This window comes from Sinocyclocheilus rhinocerous, unplaced genomic scaffold (genome assembly GCF_001515625.1).
Source record: "Sinocyclocheilus rhinocerous isolate Xijiao unplaced genomic scaffold, SAMN03320098_v1.1 scaffold82, whole genome shotgun sequence".
Classification (NCBI taxonomy): Eukaryota; Metazoa; Chordata; class Actinopteri; order Cypriniformes; family Cyprinidae; genus Sinocyclocheilus; species Sinocyclocheilus rhinocerous.
The window spans coordinates 51616-68782 of record NW_015644168.1 but is presented as its reverse complement, the minus strand read 5'-3'; the positions used below and the strand labels follow the sequence as shown (position 1 = coordinate 68782).

General features: G+C 37.4%; 1 protein-coding gene across 1 annotated transcript in view; it reads right to left on the bottom strand.

Moving 5' to 3' along the window:
• The window catches only part of LOC107758033 (spectrin beta chain, non-erythrocytic 4-like), a gene marked incomplete at its 3' end in the record, with an annotated part of 62896 nt that overhangs the window by 14515 nt on the left and 31214 nt on the right, over positions 1–17167 (bottom strand). The window contains exons 16-17 of the mRNA XM_016575675.1: positions 15402–15548; positions 1048–1311 (exon numbers count right to left, since the gene is read on the bottom strand). Of these exons, the coding sequence (XP_016431161.1) occupies positions 1048–1311; positions 15402–15548 (411 nt within the window). The remainder of the gene's footprint in view (positions 1–1047; positions 1312–15401; positions 15549–17167) is intronic.

Below are 17167 nucleotides of genomic sequence, written 5' to 3'. Positions count from 1 at the left end.
ATGTGGACAACATCCGGATACAGGTCGCATGTTAATGCCAAGTGTAAACGCAGCCATGGATTATTTTACAGATCTCCTTGCTACGTCTCTGGACTTGGGAACATTTCAGTTGTGTTGCTGTCTATGCAGGGTCAGACAGCTCTCAGATTCCATCAAAAATATCTTAATTTGTGTTCCGAAGATGAACGAAGGTCTTACGGGTTTGAAACGACATGAGGGTGAGTAATTAATGACAGAATTTTTTGGGTGAACTAACCCTTTAAACACAGTTAACGTCATACTAGAAGAGACTTCATGTACTGCATTATTATTAATAACTGCATATTATTCCTACTATTACAAAAAATGCAAATTAACCTTAAAAAGAATCTAGAATCAGAATTACTACTTCTTTTAAAAATATTTTAGAGAGCTTAAATTTTTAATTACAGTAAATGCTACTGAAGACAAAATGTTTGAAATATGCTGATGTATAAAAGGACAGGAAATATAACACAATAAAAACCACACACACACACACACACACACAGGCGCTTCATAGGACTGGTCATTCTGCATTGACCGCTACCTATGATGCACACATGAAATATATTCTGGTGAAGACTGATGGGAATTTAAAGAATGTAGAAGCAAATTGAAAGAAAGAGAGAGGCCATGTGCAAATCAAGAAAGCGAAATGAAGATGCTACAATACCGCTGATGGTGATGAGGGTGGAGTGACGTGGGGACAGAGCTGAAACTGAACTCAGATCAGCTGAGAGCCATGGCATGCTGTCAGAGAGGAGAGCCACACCAGCGACATGAATCACACTCATACGGTGGACAGTGATGAGGCTCATATTACCAGTAAATGCAGCAGTGGAAAATAAAATAAAAGTCTTCAGCGCAGGAAAGAAATAAAGAGCAAATTAAAGGCATGTTGGAAACCAGCAATCTGACAGATCAAAAATAAAAGCAAGATCTGGAGGAAACATCATCTTGTTGATGCACAAAACTTGTGAGGCTGAAAGCTGCTGATACATGTGTCTGTGAAATAAGAGTAAAGACCTGTAGTTTCTTCAGCTGCTTGTTGACTGTGGTCAGGTCCTGGCCGTAGTCCACGTGTGCCAGGTGTCCCTCAAGCTGCTCGAGTCGCTGGTCCAGGCTGGAGTAGCTCTGTACCAGCAGGTCGGCCCGGTTGGCCTCGAACAGCTGCCGGGCTTTGGCTTGTGTGGTGCTCTCCAGATCCTGCCAGCACTCACGGATCTCCTCCAGCTTCTTCTTCACCAGCGCGCTCAGCTCCGGCTTCTCCTGCATTAACCTCTGGCCCTCCTGAGAAAACCGATAACACACAGAGAAAACCATCAGTAATCAAAGGTGAAAACTAGTGGCACAAAATGGAACTGCACAAATAAATGATAGCTTCCAGATAGGATTCCCAAACACTGCTACCCTTGTGAAAAAAAGAAATAAATAAATACAAAAGTGCACTTTAGCATATTATTAGTGTTTATTATGGAAATATTTATTTTTAAGTGTAGGCTGAATATGTTTTCAGATGCTTATTTGCATGTTATTTATAATTAAATTATTATAATTATAGTTATTAATGATATAATTATAATATTACAACTTTATATGTAATTTCATAATTGAAGTAATGATAAAACTTGTATGTCATGTATTTAAACATATTTGTAATTACACATTTCATATACATATTTTTCATTTGCATATGCCTGTTGTTCAACACAAAATAAGTGTATACAACATATTAATTTTGTTCAGTGTATATATATAGTTGAAGATTAGTAGCCCCCCTATGAAATTTCAGTTCGTTTTCAGAGATTTCCCAAGTGATGTTTAACAGAGCAAGGGAATTTTAACACTGTATTTCTTATTATATTTTTCATCGATGATTTATGATGCAGATGATCATTGAAACACGTCATCAGTTTTGTGACATATATATACACCGTTGAAAACAAAATTATTAGCCCCCTATGAAATTTCAATTCTTTTTCAAATAACTAATTTTTCAACAAAGCAAGGGAATTTTAACACAGTATTTCTTATTATATTTTTCATCTGGAGAAAGCCTTATTTATTTCAATTTTGCCTGGAATAAAAGAATTAATTAAAAAATTGCTAAGGTCAATATTATTAGCCCTCTTAAGAAATGATCTGTTTGATTGGCTACGGAACAAACCACTGTTGTTCAATGACTTGCCTAACTAACCTAACTTGCCTAATTAACCTAATTAATCGTCTAAGCCTTTAAATTACACTGTAAACTGAGGATTAGTATCTTTCAAAACAACTAGTAAAATAATATGTACTGTCATCATGGCAAAGACAAAAAAAATTAGTTTAGACTTGAGAAAAAGAATTGTTAACGCTCACAAAGGAGGAGAAGCATATACACATTTATCAAAGCGTTTTCAAGTGTCAAGATCAGCCGTGAGAAGTATTATCAAGAAGTTTGAAGAGACCCACACAGTGGAGAACAGAGGCAGGAAGTGAAAGATTTCAAAAACTTTGTAAAGAAAACCATTGAGAGAGGTTTCTAAAGACCCAAGAACGACTGCCAAGACACTAGTGAATGATTTAGTCAAGTCTGGGATTGATATCTCAACGAAGATGGACACTAGAGGCCCGGACAGGAATGGACTGCGAGGTTGCCGACCAAGAAAAACTCCTCTTCTAAAGAAGAGACACTTCCAAGCTAGACTGAAATTTGAAGGACAACCTGGAGAAAAACTATGTATACTAGAAACGTGTCCTTTGGTCAGATGAGACAAAAGTAGAGCTCTTTGGCCATAGAGAAATGTTTGGAGTACGTTTGGAGCCTATGTTTGGAGTAAGAAGGGACAGGTGCTCAACCCAAAGAACACCATCTCCAGAGTGAAACATGGAGGAGGGAGTGTAATGCTGTGGAGATGTTTCAGTGCGTTTGGAACTAGGAATCTCGTCAGGGTCGAAGGAATCGTGAAAACGGAAGACTACGAGAAGATCTTGAAAGACAACCTGCAACAAAAGATGGTTTGGGTCGATGGTTTGTCATAGCGACTCAAAGCATACCTCATTTCTGGTGTAGAACTACTGTACCTCCAAATGAGCAAAGTGAACGTCCTTGACTGGTCTGCACAAAGCCCAGACTCGAATCCAATAGAAAATCTGTGGGGCTCACAGAAGACCAGAGTCCATGCCAGGAGACCAACAAATCTGGAGGAACTTGAGAGATTTGCTAAGGAGGAATGGGCTGCGACTCCTCAGGAGACATGCCTGAAACTTGTTGAGAACTACAACAAACAACTAAAGGCTGTTATCAAGCAAAAGGGATACACCATTGACTACTAACATCAGAGGGCTAATAGACTTTTTTTTATTCTTGGTTATAATTTTGCTTCTATTTGTATTACAAACATTCCAAGCTTCCTAAATAAACTATTATGTTTAGAAATGCTGTGTTGAAAAAAACTTCTCTCTGTTAAACAGCACTTGGGAATTATGAAAAAAAATAATGAAATATTTTATAGGGGGCTAATAATTTTGTCTTCAACTATATATAACTATATATATATATATACACACACACACATTTAAAAATTTGACTGTAAAATGAATTTGTGCAGTAAACGGTTAGAGTCATGACTTGAACTGAATCAATGGATTTTTTTTAGCCAGTTCAATTAAACTGAAAGACTGGAATCACTTAAATGTATCAGACTTCTCAAAACTAAACAAGCGCATAAAAGCCAACATGTTCCAACATGGAAACAACAATAGCATAAACATCCTCCATCTCTGCTTTTAGCAATAAAAGCACAAAAAAAAAATACACTGGCTAAATCCGATGAACTAGTCATTATCAGCTCACAGTGATCACAACTCGGTGTAACAGAGTGCTGACGACTGTGATTCACACGAGTACAGTTGGCCGCATCTGGACTCCAGCCTACCTAAAAGAAAACCACACCTGCGTCACTTCAGATCAGCTCAGGACAGAGAAAGCTGATCTAACGATGAGAGCAGATGCTCCATCACAGACGCACACAGATTATATAACTGCTGAAGACACTCATCTGTGCCTCCGCATTTAGATTAAAAGACTGGTTGCCCACTGAAGCTAAGCAGGGCTGAGCCTGGTCAGTACCTGGATGGGAGACCTCCTGGGAAATCTAGGTTGCTGTTGGAAGAGGTGTTAGGGAGGCCAGCAGGGGGTGCTCACCCTGTGGTCTGTGTGGGTCCTAACGCCCCAGTGTAGTAGTCTCAGCCTCAGACGTCACGCCCACGGACTGCTGGCTGAACGTCTGATGCATATGGCACACAAAAGTGGAAACACTTCAGGAGTTTCGAAGTCGTCATCGGATTGGTTGAATTATACAGGATTTCTGGGAGACGTGTGTGTCGCTTTCTATAACGTTCCGCCTGGAAACAAAGATGCTGTGATGCCAAAACCCCTCACGAAAGAAGAAAGCCGTCGTGTTTACAACTGTGACGACGAGTGCTTATCACGATCAAGTAAACACTGGATTTTCAAAAGTATGTGAAATATTCAAAGTTTGCGGCATAGAATCTTTAAAATATGTCAGAGTTTTACACATCCGGCCTGTTATTGTGGTGACATTTCAATGCCCCGAAACGTGACGCTGAACGAAACGAACTGTGATTGGAAACACTTCAGGAGTTTCGAAGTCGTCATCGGATTGGTTGAATTATACAGGATTTCTGGGAGACGTGTGTGTCGCTTTCTATAACGTTCCGCCTGGAAACAAAGATGCTGTGATGCCAAAACCCCTCACGAAAGAAGAAAGCCGTCGTGTTTACAACTGTGACGACGAGTGCTTATCACGATCAAGTAAACACTGGATTTTCAAAAGTATGTGAAATATTCAAAGTTTGCGGCATAGAATCTTTAAAATATGTCAGAGTTTTACACACCCGGCCTGTTATTGTGGTGACATTTCAACGCCCCGAAAACGTGACGCTGAACGAAACGAACTGTGATTGGTTGTTTGACATGTCCGTCAAACGGCCTCATGGGCGGGCCTTGGCCAATAAAAGCTGCCATGGATTCCAGACCTTCAGCCGTCAGTTAGAGACTACCAGTATAGTGACGGGGACACTATATTGTAAAAAGCACCGTCCTTCGGATAAGACGTTAAACCGAGGTCCTGACTCTCTGTGGTCAATCCCATGGCACTTCTCGTAAAAGAGTAGGGGTGTAACCCCAGTGTCCTGGCCAAATTGCCGCCACTGGCCCTTGCCAATCATGGCCTCCTAATAATCCCTATTCATTGAGTTGGCTCTATGACTCTCTCTCCTCTCCACCTGTAGCTGGTGTGTGGTGAGCGCACACTGCTGCACACTGGTGGTGGTTGAGGAGAGACCCCCCACATGATTGTAAAGCGCTTTGGGTGTACAGCAATACACAATAAAGTGCTATATAAATGCCTCATTCATTCATTCATTCATTCAAGTACTGTACACTTATTTTGATGTGTTGAATAACATACTAAAGCACATGTAAAATGCTTGTTTAAGTGTAGTGTGTTATTCAAAATTACATTTAAAATTAATATATTTTAAATGTAATAATTCCTCATTACAAATGCTTAATTGCAAAAATATTTAAATACTTGACATACAAGTTTCAATAGAAATTAATAGATATTTAAAATTTATCATTAGCAATGTTTCACATTTGCAAACTTATAGGGATAGTTCACCCAAAAATGAAAATTCTGTCATTAATTGCTCACCCTCATGTCGTTCCAAACCCGTAAAATTAAGATATTTTTGATGAAATCCGAGAGCTTTCTGACCCTGCATAGACAGCAACGCAACAGAAATGTTGCCAGACCAGGAATGTAGTAAGCACTTCGTTAAAATAGTCCATGTGACATCAATGGTTCAACTGTAATTTTATGAAGCTAAGAAAAGAAAAGAAAAATAACGACTTTTCAACAATTCTTATCCACTGTGCATCATCAGCTGCAGGGCTTGTTTATGAGCAGAGGAATGCACACGCATGCGTCGAACATTTCAGTTGCATTGCTGTCTATGGAGAGTCAGAAAGCTGTCAGATTTCATCAAAAATATCTTAATTTGTGTTTCGAGGGGTGAACAAAGGTCTTACAGGTTTGTAACGACCTAAGAGTGAGTAATTAATGACAGAATTTTTATTTTTGGGTGAACTAACCCTTTAAGTACTGTATGTATTTTAACAGTATATTATATATTTATTATATATTTTTTAACAGTACTCTAAATGTGCTAAAGTGTACTTCTTTTTCACAAGGGTAGTGCTCATAGTGTTAGGGGTTTGATCCTAATTATTAAGAGTTGGCATGTAACTCCCACCTTGTAACCAATCAGAATGTGCTAGCAATTGCATAGCAACATAAAAAAACAACTCAAGACATCTTACCAACCACATAGCAATGACCTGCAAACACCCTAACACAACGGACACAAACTTTTGCATGGAAAAGGTCAACAATCACTTAAATGTTCTGTGGAAAATGTAAAAACCTATTTATATCTCATTGTTTCTGTTTTGTTTCATTGTTCGTTCACCAAATACTCATGTGCAAAAGATGTTTTTGGCGAATGTTTTGTATTTGAATGTATTACAGACAGGTCTACTAAAGCTGGCACGAGCGCAGACTAAACTGGTACACCTCACACACACACACACACTGCCCCTCCCCCACCTGATCTCCACACAGACCACGGGGTCCTAAAACACACATGCACATACACACACATGAAGCGTCCCTCCCCCAACACAGAGGATGAATTATAATAGTTGGCTATGTCAGGACTGACTGAAGGGAAGGGGGCTGGTACAGCGATACAGCAGTGACCATGGAAATGATGCCCAAGAGCACAGGAATCAGAACGGCTGCTTCCCTCACACACACACACACACACACACACACACACACATCAGTGACATCACAGGCTATCTAAAGTATGTGAAAAAACTTTTTTTGCAGTGCATGTACAGCATATGTTATCCAATTAAAGCATAATTACATAATATATTGAAAAATTAACCATTTGACCTTTTTTAAACTCTGGGTTAATACAGTTTACACTCTGGAATAAGAAATGTTTCACATTTATGAGTCCTGCCCGAGGTGCAGTGCTAAACTAAACGATGCTTATTTAATTAAATATTCATGCTTTTTAAATATGTAAATTAGAGGTTAACCCAGAATGATGACTATAATGGCCAAACACATGATTTAGCTCACACTGACATACATAATGAAAATAAATGATTAATACGGCATTAAAACAAATTATTTATTTTATTTCTACATTGTCAATCAGCCGAACACGTATGTGATTTGAATACTGCATGGAGGCATGTAACGGCGGTTTCCACATTATTAGCGTCTCTCTGTGATGTTGCATATGTGCAATCTGATGGGAGTCTGTCCCAGTCGTGCACGTCACATTTCAGCAGCTGCTGCTAAGTCTTTTTTTGATGTGAGAAGAAAGCTGGGAAATAGGACAAGTGATCTCTAAAGGTTACATGAGCTGTGTATTATATATGGATATTTATTGCTCTGTTGTCCTGAAGACGAGATAAGAACACAGAGGCTGAGAAAGGGGGCGTTTACATGACACCGTTTTCAACTAAAAAGGAAAAACCTTTTATGCATTTTGGCCGAAAAATGGTTCTTCCACATGACAGCATCACTGTGAAAACCCTGCTTTGGAAGCTTTATTTTGTGAGCTGGAGGACTGTAGTGGTTTTGGTGTGCAGTAGAGCGGCTTCACGTAGCAGAACTGGGTTAAACATGGAGCTGCGAGAGGCTTTACGTAACATCTCTCTCTCGATGACAGCCTCTCGTTCTCTTTGCCTCCTCAGGAAGCTGGCCTGAGCTCCCAACATGCACCGCGTGCGCTCACAGTCACATCACTGACTTCAGCGTCTGCGTGCTGTGGCGATGACAAAACACTAAAGAGTGTACACTTGAGAGAAGAGTGGGTGTGGGAGAGGTGGGTGGTGGGAGGAATAAAACGGATAATCTGTGTCTGAGTGTCTAATGAGTCACAATGTAGGACTCTTGAAGTTTCATCAAACCGGTATTGTCTCTGTGATTTTGCATGTCCTTTCAAGATGGCAGCAAGCTAAAATCAGATTATTGAAATGTCGGTAATTAATATGCATGAGATCACATGCACGTGAACACATAAGGAACCAATGACACGCAATATTGAACTGGTGAGGTACCATATTGCTCTGGGAATTCGTTTCCCCAGGCCCAGCTGTTAGCACGATTCCCAATGGCGCGAAACATAATAAATACCCTCCAGGAAACATTGTTTTGGCAGGAGATATTATGCTAATATCAAAAAGTCCTTTAAGGATGAAAACAATCATTTAAGGACAATTGTAAGAAATGGAGAAGGATTAATTGAAGATGGATTAAAAACTTATGAGGGGCCAAGAAAAACTATTTGGATAACACTTTATTTTAGGGTGATGTAGTTACACATTACATGCACTTACTATAGTAACGTTAATTTATGCATAATTACAAGCAACTAATCCTACACCAAACCCTAATCCTAACCTTATAGTAAGTACAGTTACTAATTATTATTACTCAGAGCCTGTTTGTATAATTACAATATAACAAGTTCATCTTGGTAACAAGCGTTACCAAAATTGGACAGTAAAAAATACATCTTGGTGATTATTTGTTAATGTTTTTAATTTGTAGTTTCTGATAGTTACAACTTTCAATTATAGTATTTTTTTTCTGCTTTAGCTCTAGTTATACATATCACATAAAAAATGTGTACGTTATTTTATTTATTTATTTTTTGGGTGCTGTAAGAGGAAATAACTTATCAATTCATATTGACAATTTGTCTTTGTAAGTTACTTACATGGAAGTATTTGACACAGAAGGACAACAACATATATTGGTATGCATGTTTATATCATAAAACAAACAAACAAAAAAGAGTGCTGTCACGAATGTCAAAAATGTCCATGACAATCATATCCAAATATTGTCCCTTAACAGAAAAGGTATTTTTGGGAAATATATGGGTCAAAGACGAGACGTCCCATTTTGGGGACCGCATCAAATTAAATTTACAAAAGTTATTTTATATACACAGCAATCATATTAAATGCAAGAAAAGTGTCTACTTTAAAGGGTTAGTTCACCCAAAAATGAAAATTCTGTCATTAATTACTCACCTTTGTGTTGTTCGAAACCCGTAAGACCTTCGTTCATCTTCGGAACACAATTTAAGATATTTTTGATGAAATCCAAGGGCTCTCTGACCCTCCCATAGACAGCAAGGTAACTACCACGTTCAAGGTCTAGAAAAGTACCAAGATGATTGACAAAGTAGTCTGTGTGACATCAGTGGTTCAACTGTAAAGTGATGATGACGTCATCACGCCGGATCTGGGTCAGCGCCGCCACACGCTCTGTCGTGATGATACATGCACCGAGTAATAATAATTAGTAACTATAGGTACTTACTATAAGGTTAGGATTAGGTGCAATCATTTAAGGACAATTGTAAGAAATGGAGAAGGATTAATTGAAGATGGATTAAAAACTTATGAGGGGCCAAGAAAAACTATTTGGATAACACTTTATTTTAAGGTGATGGAGTTACACATTACATGCACTTACTATAGTAACGTTAATTTATGCATAATTACAAGCAACTAATCCACTGATGTTACACGGACTACTTTGTCGATCATCTTGGTACTTTTCTGGACCTTGAACGTGGTAGTTACCTTGCTGTCTATGGGAGGGTCAGAGAGCCCTCAGATTTCATCAAAAATATTTTAAATTGTGTTCCGAAGATAGAAGATAAACGAAGGTCTTACGGGTTTCGAACAACACGAGGGTGAACTATTTTTGGGTGAACTAAACCTTTAATGTTTCAAAAACTTTTGTGAAAATAAAATGTCAAAATATGGGTGGAATAATGTTCCATTGTCATTCAGTGTAACAGATATATTTTTATTAAGAATAAGTGATCATACTAAATTTGATTATATTTTAAATTATTATAAACTTCTTGCTGACAAATGGGTAAAACCTAGTGGTGAGATTCAAAATGATAATTAGTTTCTGGGGGCTGCACTGATCCTTAAACAGAGTCTATTAATGTGTAACAATTCTGGTTATAAATATGGCTGACAGGATTTTATATACATATATATATATATATATATATACACAAACCATTGTTAGACTGAATAATTTTTTCCCCTGTAAATCATAGTAAAAATGTATGAAAGTCATTATTTGATCAGAAAAATTACAAATTTAACAGGACACATTCTAATGTTAAAAAACAACAAATGTTTTTTTTTTACCCATTTATACAGAATATGCTCAATATAAGAGACAAGAACACAAGAGGCAGCAAGGAAAGCATGGAGGAGAAGGGTGTAAAGAGAGATACAGATCACATTCACAAATCTTCCAACAGGCTTTAAAACAAAGCAGTCCAGGTAATTGTGTGGTGTTAATTGAACATGCTTGCTAGATAAATCTCAATTACATAATGAGACCGGTTAATTATCTTCTGTGATAAACATGCCATTTTATGTGTTTGGGTAAAGAAAAAATGCCCCAATTTTATTTTATTTAAAAAAAAAAAAAAGAATCATTATTGCAATGCAATGCAATATTACTTTATACATTTACTTTGCAGTCTGGTGAACTGCATCTGGTGAAAATGTCATGTCAACAGCACCTTTAGAAATATATTTACTGAGAAAAATGGTGACGTGTTTAATACTTATTTTACCCTGCTGTATATATATATATATATATATGTATATATGCATACAATTAAAGAAATGCATAAAATAAAATAAAAAAGTTAGTTTTTTGGAATTTATATGCTACCACTGCACCTAAACCAAATCATGCATTGCATTGTTCCGGTTCATACTGACCTGGAAGTGCAACTCATCACTTCCTGTGAGCCACATACATGGATGTGTGAAGAGGAGGCAGCACAAATGACCTTCACACATGGGAGATCTGGGGTTGGGGGGGATGAGGAAAGCAGCACCTAGCAACAGATACATACTCTCCTCCCTTTCACTTGATTTGGCATGACTGCTCCATCTGACAGCTGCTGGGTTAGTGACATTGGATAAGAACTAGTCAAAACAGCATGTTGTAATTATAACGCATGTGTCCATTGCAAGGGTGAGGTGCTGCATAACGCTGTTTACTGGAAAATACAGATTAATGAACAGAAGCTCTTACTATATGAGCATGTAAAGAATATACTGCTGCATAACAATGTCATTATGTTTTGGCGAATTGGTGGCTAATTCGAATGAATCTGTACGATCTGATTCAAACGTTTTGGTACGATCTGCTGACGCCCCAGTGGCAGTTATATCTAGTTATGTTCACTCAATATCATCAACTCAAACTAAAATAAAATAAAAATAACTATACAGTATGAATCGGAAATTAATTGCAGATAATGGAAACTCAACCAAAGCGACTCCTCGAAGTATCCCAATTCAAAGGCATCAACATGACTGACCATTAAAAAAAATGTCAAACTCCACCAAATTCATGAGGACAGACCATAGCATAATATATGTTTCATTTTCATGATACTATATGATATTAGAAAGCAGGCATAATTGTAACACTCAATAAATGTAACCTTTCAGTGATGCATTTCAGTGCATCTGTGCACCAAGCACCTTTTGCTTTGCAATTGATGCTCTTAAAAATGGCCTAAAATGCTTAAATTCCTGACAAACTGTATTTTGTATATATAGGGGTACATATAGGGTAGGTAAGCCATTTTTTCCCTTAACCTAGCAAACTAGGCATCATTTTGACCACATATTTAGAAAGAGCCTGACATAGCAGCTGCATGTGATTGAGAGATGCACATGAGCAAAGCCATTTTAATGCTAAAAACAGCTTGTAGCATGTCAAAGTACATTTTATTAGGGTGACCATACGTGCCATTTTCCCAGGACGCGTCCTGGCCAGGATTTCTATATTGCCCAAAATATCTAGGTTTTGGCTTTGTTTGCGTGTGCAGACCGATCGGTGTATGACATCAAAGTACCATACAGACGGTTATGCTATTGCCTAAAATATCTAGGTTTTGGCTTTGTTTGCGTGTGCAGACCGATCGGTGTATGACATCAAAGTACCATACAGACGGTTATGCTTTCGAAACGCTCTCGAGGTACTTTGATGTCAAACACTGATCGGTCTGAGCCGCACTGCTTTTAAGTCGAACACACCTAATATGTACGTGTAATTGCATTGCTTTGACCGTAGATCCCACCTTCTCACACGCCATGATTGGTCCATTATGTACAATGCTTGCATGTTATTGGTCAAACTACTTTTCGATCATTACCTTCAGCAAGCATGAAAACAGGAAAACAAAGCCAAAACAAATCCTGGCCAGGACGCGTCCTGGGAAAATGGCACGTATGGTCACCCTAATTTTATGCATGGCAGATAAAATGAATTTTATATCAAAGCTAATTTATTTGAATGTATATTATACATGTTGGTGAATTGGCCATCTTTTTGGCTAAAGATCAGTGATGAATTATTACACTAAGACACTGGACATGACCAGAGCAAATACAAATTTTGACAAATTAACACTTCGGGTTTGCTGAACAGTAGGACCAAGTAACTTTGGGGTTCTAGAAAGAAAAAACTGTCCAAACAAAGATGGATTTGACCCTTGTGAATACACCTATGGACACGGTGAATGTGTAAAGCATTTATTTTAGCTTTGCAAGGCAAAGCGGTCCAAACGGGCCAAATTCAGCAGAAAATAAGAGCGTGGTACATGAATCCAGGGTGCTCTTATAAATATGTAGCCAGCACAGTTCAGCATTTTTCTATTCCTGGTAACTAGTTTAAGGTTATATGACAGAGAAATGAAATGGGCCCCAGCATTCAGCTGTCTATGGGAAATACTAGGTCAAGAGAAATCTGCACACACACACACACACACATGTCTGGTTTGCTATCCTTGTGGGGACTCTCCATAGGCGTAATGGTTTTTCTACTGTACAGACCATATTTTCTATTGCCCTACACCAACCCTACCCCTAAACCTACCCCTCACAGGAAACTTTGTGCATTTTTAGATTTTCAAAAAACTTTATTCTGTGTGATTTATTAGCTTGTTTACCCGTGGGGACCTCAATTTAGGTCCCCACCGTGACACGAGTCCCCATGAGTCTGTGTGTATTCAGGTTTAAGTCCCCACCAGAAAAAAAAAACAGGTACACAAACACACACACACACACAGTCCTCACATGCTATCACACACTATCAAGCATTTACATAATATTCTTGATGATTATGCTGGTAATATCAAACAAGCAGCATGTATAACCAACTTGAATTTCGTGATTACTTTGTGTCATTCGTTTTGGAGTCGTCTCGGTTGGCCAGATATTAATAGCGACTTTAATTTAGGCTTCAGTTGCAAAAATAGGCATTAAAGGAATAGTTCACTCAAAAATGAAAATTTGTTTAAGTATACTAACCCTCAGGCCATCCAAGAAGCAGATGAGTTTGTTTCTTCTTCTAACAGATTTGGGGAAAGGTAGCATTCCATCACTTGTTCACCAATGGATGCTCTGCAGTGAATGGGTGCCGTCAGAATGAGAGTCCAAACAGCTGATCAAAACATCACAATAATCCACAAGTAATCCAGTCCATGAATTAGTGGCTTGTGAAGTGAAAAGCTGTGTGTTTGTAACAAACAAATCCATCATTAAGACTTCAAAATGTTCAAAACATTGCTTTCAACTACAATAAGAGGTCTTCTTGTATGAATCAGAAGGGAAATATGAACAGATCAAGCACCATTTACAAGTGAAAACAGTCCAAAACAGCTCTAAACAAATATGTTGGTGGATTTTGATGTGAGAGGACAACAGGGGGTGGGCTTTTTCACTGGAAAAAACGTTATTATGGATTATGGACTTATTATTGTGGTCAAAAGCGATGGTTAAAAGTTAAAACATCTTGAAGGATTTGTTTCTTAAACACAGCTTTTCACTTCATAAGATATTTACTGATGGACTGGAGTGGTGTGGATTACTTGTGGATTATTGTGATGTTTTTATCAGCTGTTTGGACTCTCGTTCTGACGGCACCCATTCACTGCAGAGCATCCATTGCTGAGCAAGTGATGTAATGCTACATTTCTCCAAATCTGTTTCCACAAAGAAACAAACTCACACCTTGGATAGCAAATTTTCATTTTTGGGTGAACTAATCTTAATTTAAATCCTTTCTGTAGATCAGTTCAAACTGTATTTCAATGAATAAACTCTGATTTAACCAAGAAAATATACATATAAATATAACATTTTAAAATGTATATATATTGTTTTATTTCACCGACCCTGTCACACACCCATATTATCTGTCCTGTCAGATTCATACACATATTCGAACTAATATGAGTAAAGGAGTCTAATTTGTTCCTGGTAACTCACAACTTACTGACCCCAAAATACAGTTCACATGCATTAGTGTAGAAAATCTTGGCATATCCAGAATACATCAAACACACAACCTTGTCAAACCATACACAACAACAGTATTCAGCAACATCACTCGTCCTCTGTTATTGCAGCTGACCACAGAATAAAATGATTAATGGATTTTGCGAGATGATCATTCAAGACGAGGAGGTTGGGGGCCTTGGCAGCTGAAGACAGTCCATTCAATCCAACAGCAATGTCAATAAAACAGTGTAACTGGCAGATTAAACAACATCAGTCTTTCAATCGGACATCAGTGTGCTACAAGCACCAGGGCTTTTTACATCTATCCAAAATTCACTTCAGAAACACTTTCAGTTACAGTAGCTATAATATAATATAATGTAATGCAATGCAATGCAATGTAATATAGCTGCTTGACTCTTCTCAACAAGCTGGGCAATCTGAGGTACAATTCATGTTCGTAGCACAAACAATGCAGGACAGAGTATTGTGATATTTAGTGGCATCAGAAGATAATGTGTATAATCCATACAACCCCATAAATATCACTAACAATAATTACTATGCAAAACAATATAGAAAGTGTGCGTGCACCACTATATGTAAATGATACACTAAGCGGATTTGCCCTTGTTAAATGCTATGCCATCTCTGATTACTGGCTCTGTTTCACACGAGTCGTTGACTATAATAGAATATGAGTCAACAGACAAGTCGTGTTTTCATTTCAAGGTGCCTATTTTTCAAGCCAAGTGAAGAATGGCACCGAGCATTTGCTCACACTTAATTATCTGACGGAGAAAATGCTTTTATATTAAGAGTATAAACTACTATTAGCAAAGATAGTGAGCACAGCATAACCCTGAGAACTTACTTTCTCCATCTTGTCCAGCCACTCCTTGTTCTGAGCAAGTTCTGCCATGAAGGTCTGGTGTTTTAGCCACTTCTTATGAGGCTTCTGAGTCTCGTCGCGGGAGGTGTCGCGAGCCATTAGCATCTTTTCTGCCACCCAATCTCCAATCTGTGAAACACACATCAACACACACGTTAGGAGTCCCACTCAAATCTCATGTCTAAGAAAAATCGTGCGATCCTGTGGTCTGTGATATGATTTTCACACCTATTCATTTATTTTTTAAAAGATATAAGCTGACATTAGCATACATAACTTGAATACACATCTTCTATGATAAATGTTTTACATTTAATTTTAATAATATTTCATCATCATTATATTAGTATCAGAGTCTGTGTGGCATACCAACATGCATATGCCATTTTTTCATGTATCAAAAATATCATAAAACAGAAAAAAAATATATTAATGACTCTCTTTCAGAATTAAGAAGACAATGGTATTCACGACTCAAAAAAGCGAACGAACAAACATGTTTAAAAATTAGGCTATGAATAAAGCTTTGCACGTGTAATGAAAAATGTTATTACGTTTTACTTTCACCACAATATATTTAGATTAAATAAATTACATTTAAAAAATAAATAAATAAATGTAATAAAAAAAAAAATTTTTTTTTAAATTAATTTCATAAAAAATAAACTTTTGCTTGAAATTCCACATAAAATAAAATGAACACATTACATTTCGAAGAACTTCATATATGTATTTTAAACTATATTTTTTAAAAGATTTTTCTTACAACAGATCATATAAACAATTAACAATAACATTTGTGATACACTGCTTATAGAATGCATATAGAAAACAACACAAAACCTTAGTAAAACACTATTAAAGTACTTTTACACTAAAGTCTGTCCCTAAAGATTATGAAAAATGACCCACAGAAAGTTCCTCTTCAAACAACAGTATATCATATATCTTTTATTATATTTTATAGTAGTTGTCAAGTAAATGTCGTGCTGTGACAGCAGTGACATGCATTACTTCATCAAAAACTATTTTAAACATCTTTATTATACATGTTTATTTGTGATAAATATATAGTCAAACATTTGTTCTTTAAAAAAATATTTCGTCACACTGCAGGACTATTTAGGTGAACTGCAAAAAAAAAAAAGTTGGTTAAAACAGTGAAAAACAGTAAATGGTCAACAGTACCTAAAATATACATTTCACATACAGTAACATCAAGAAATGCATAAACATATTTCATGATGCAATATATAAAAATGGCAATATAATAATTGGAAAAAGTTGATGAGTACATTATATGTAAACTAATGGTATATTTTGAAATATTATTATAATTACCACCTGAATCCGTTTGTGAAGAATCTGTCAGTCAAGTTCCCAAATCCACATGTTCACCTGCGGCCCAGGTGAGCAACAAAACCCAACGCTGGCCAGAACACACACGCAAGTACAGTCCAAAAACAGCACTGGATGAAATATTCAAGACATGTGCGGAGAACTCAGTGGACCAAACTAAATCCTTAAATGACTGTATAAAATCCAGTGCACACAAGAAGCGCTGTGCATCTTAGTAGAAAACAAAGAAAATCCCCAAAAAGGTACAGAATATTAGCTGTCTGGAGCCCCGTTACAGCGAGGAGAGAAATGAGCCCAGTAGCGGTGATTATTGATGTTACAAACACTAGCCACGGACGGACAGAGAGAGAGAGAGAGAGAGAGAGAGAGCGAGAGCGAGAGAGAGAGAG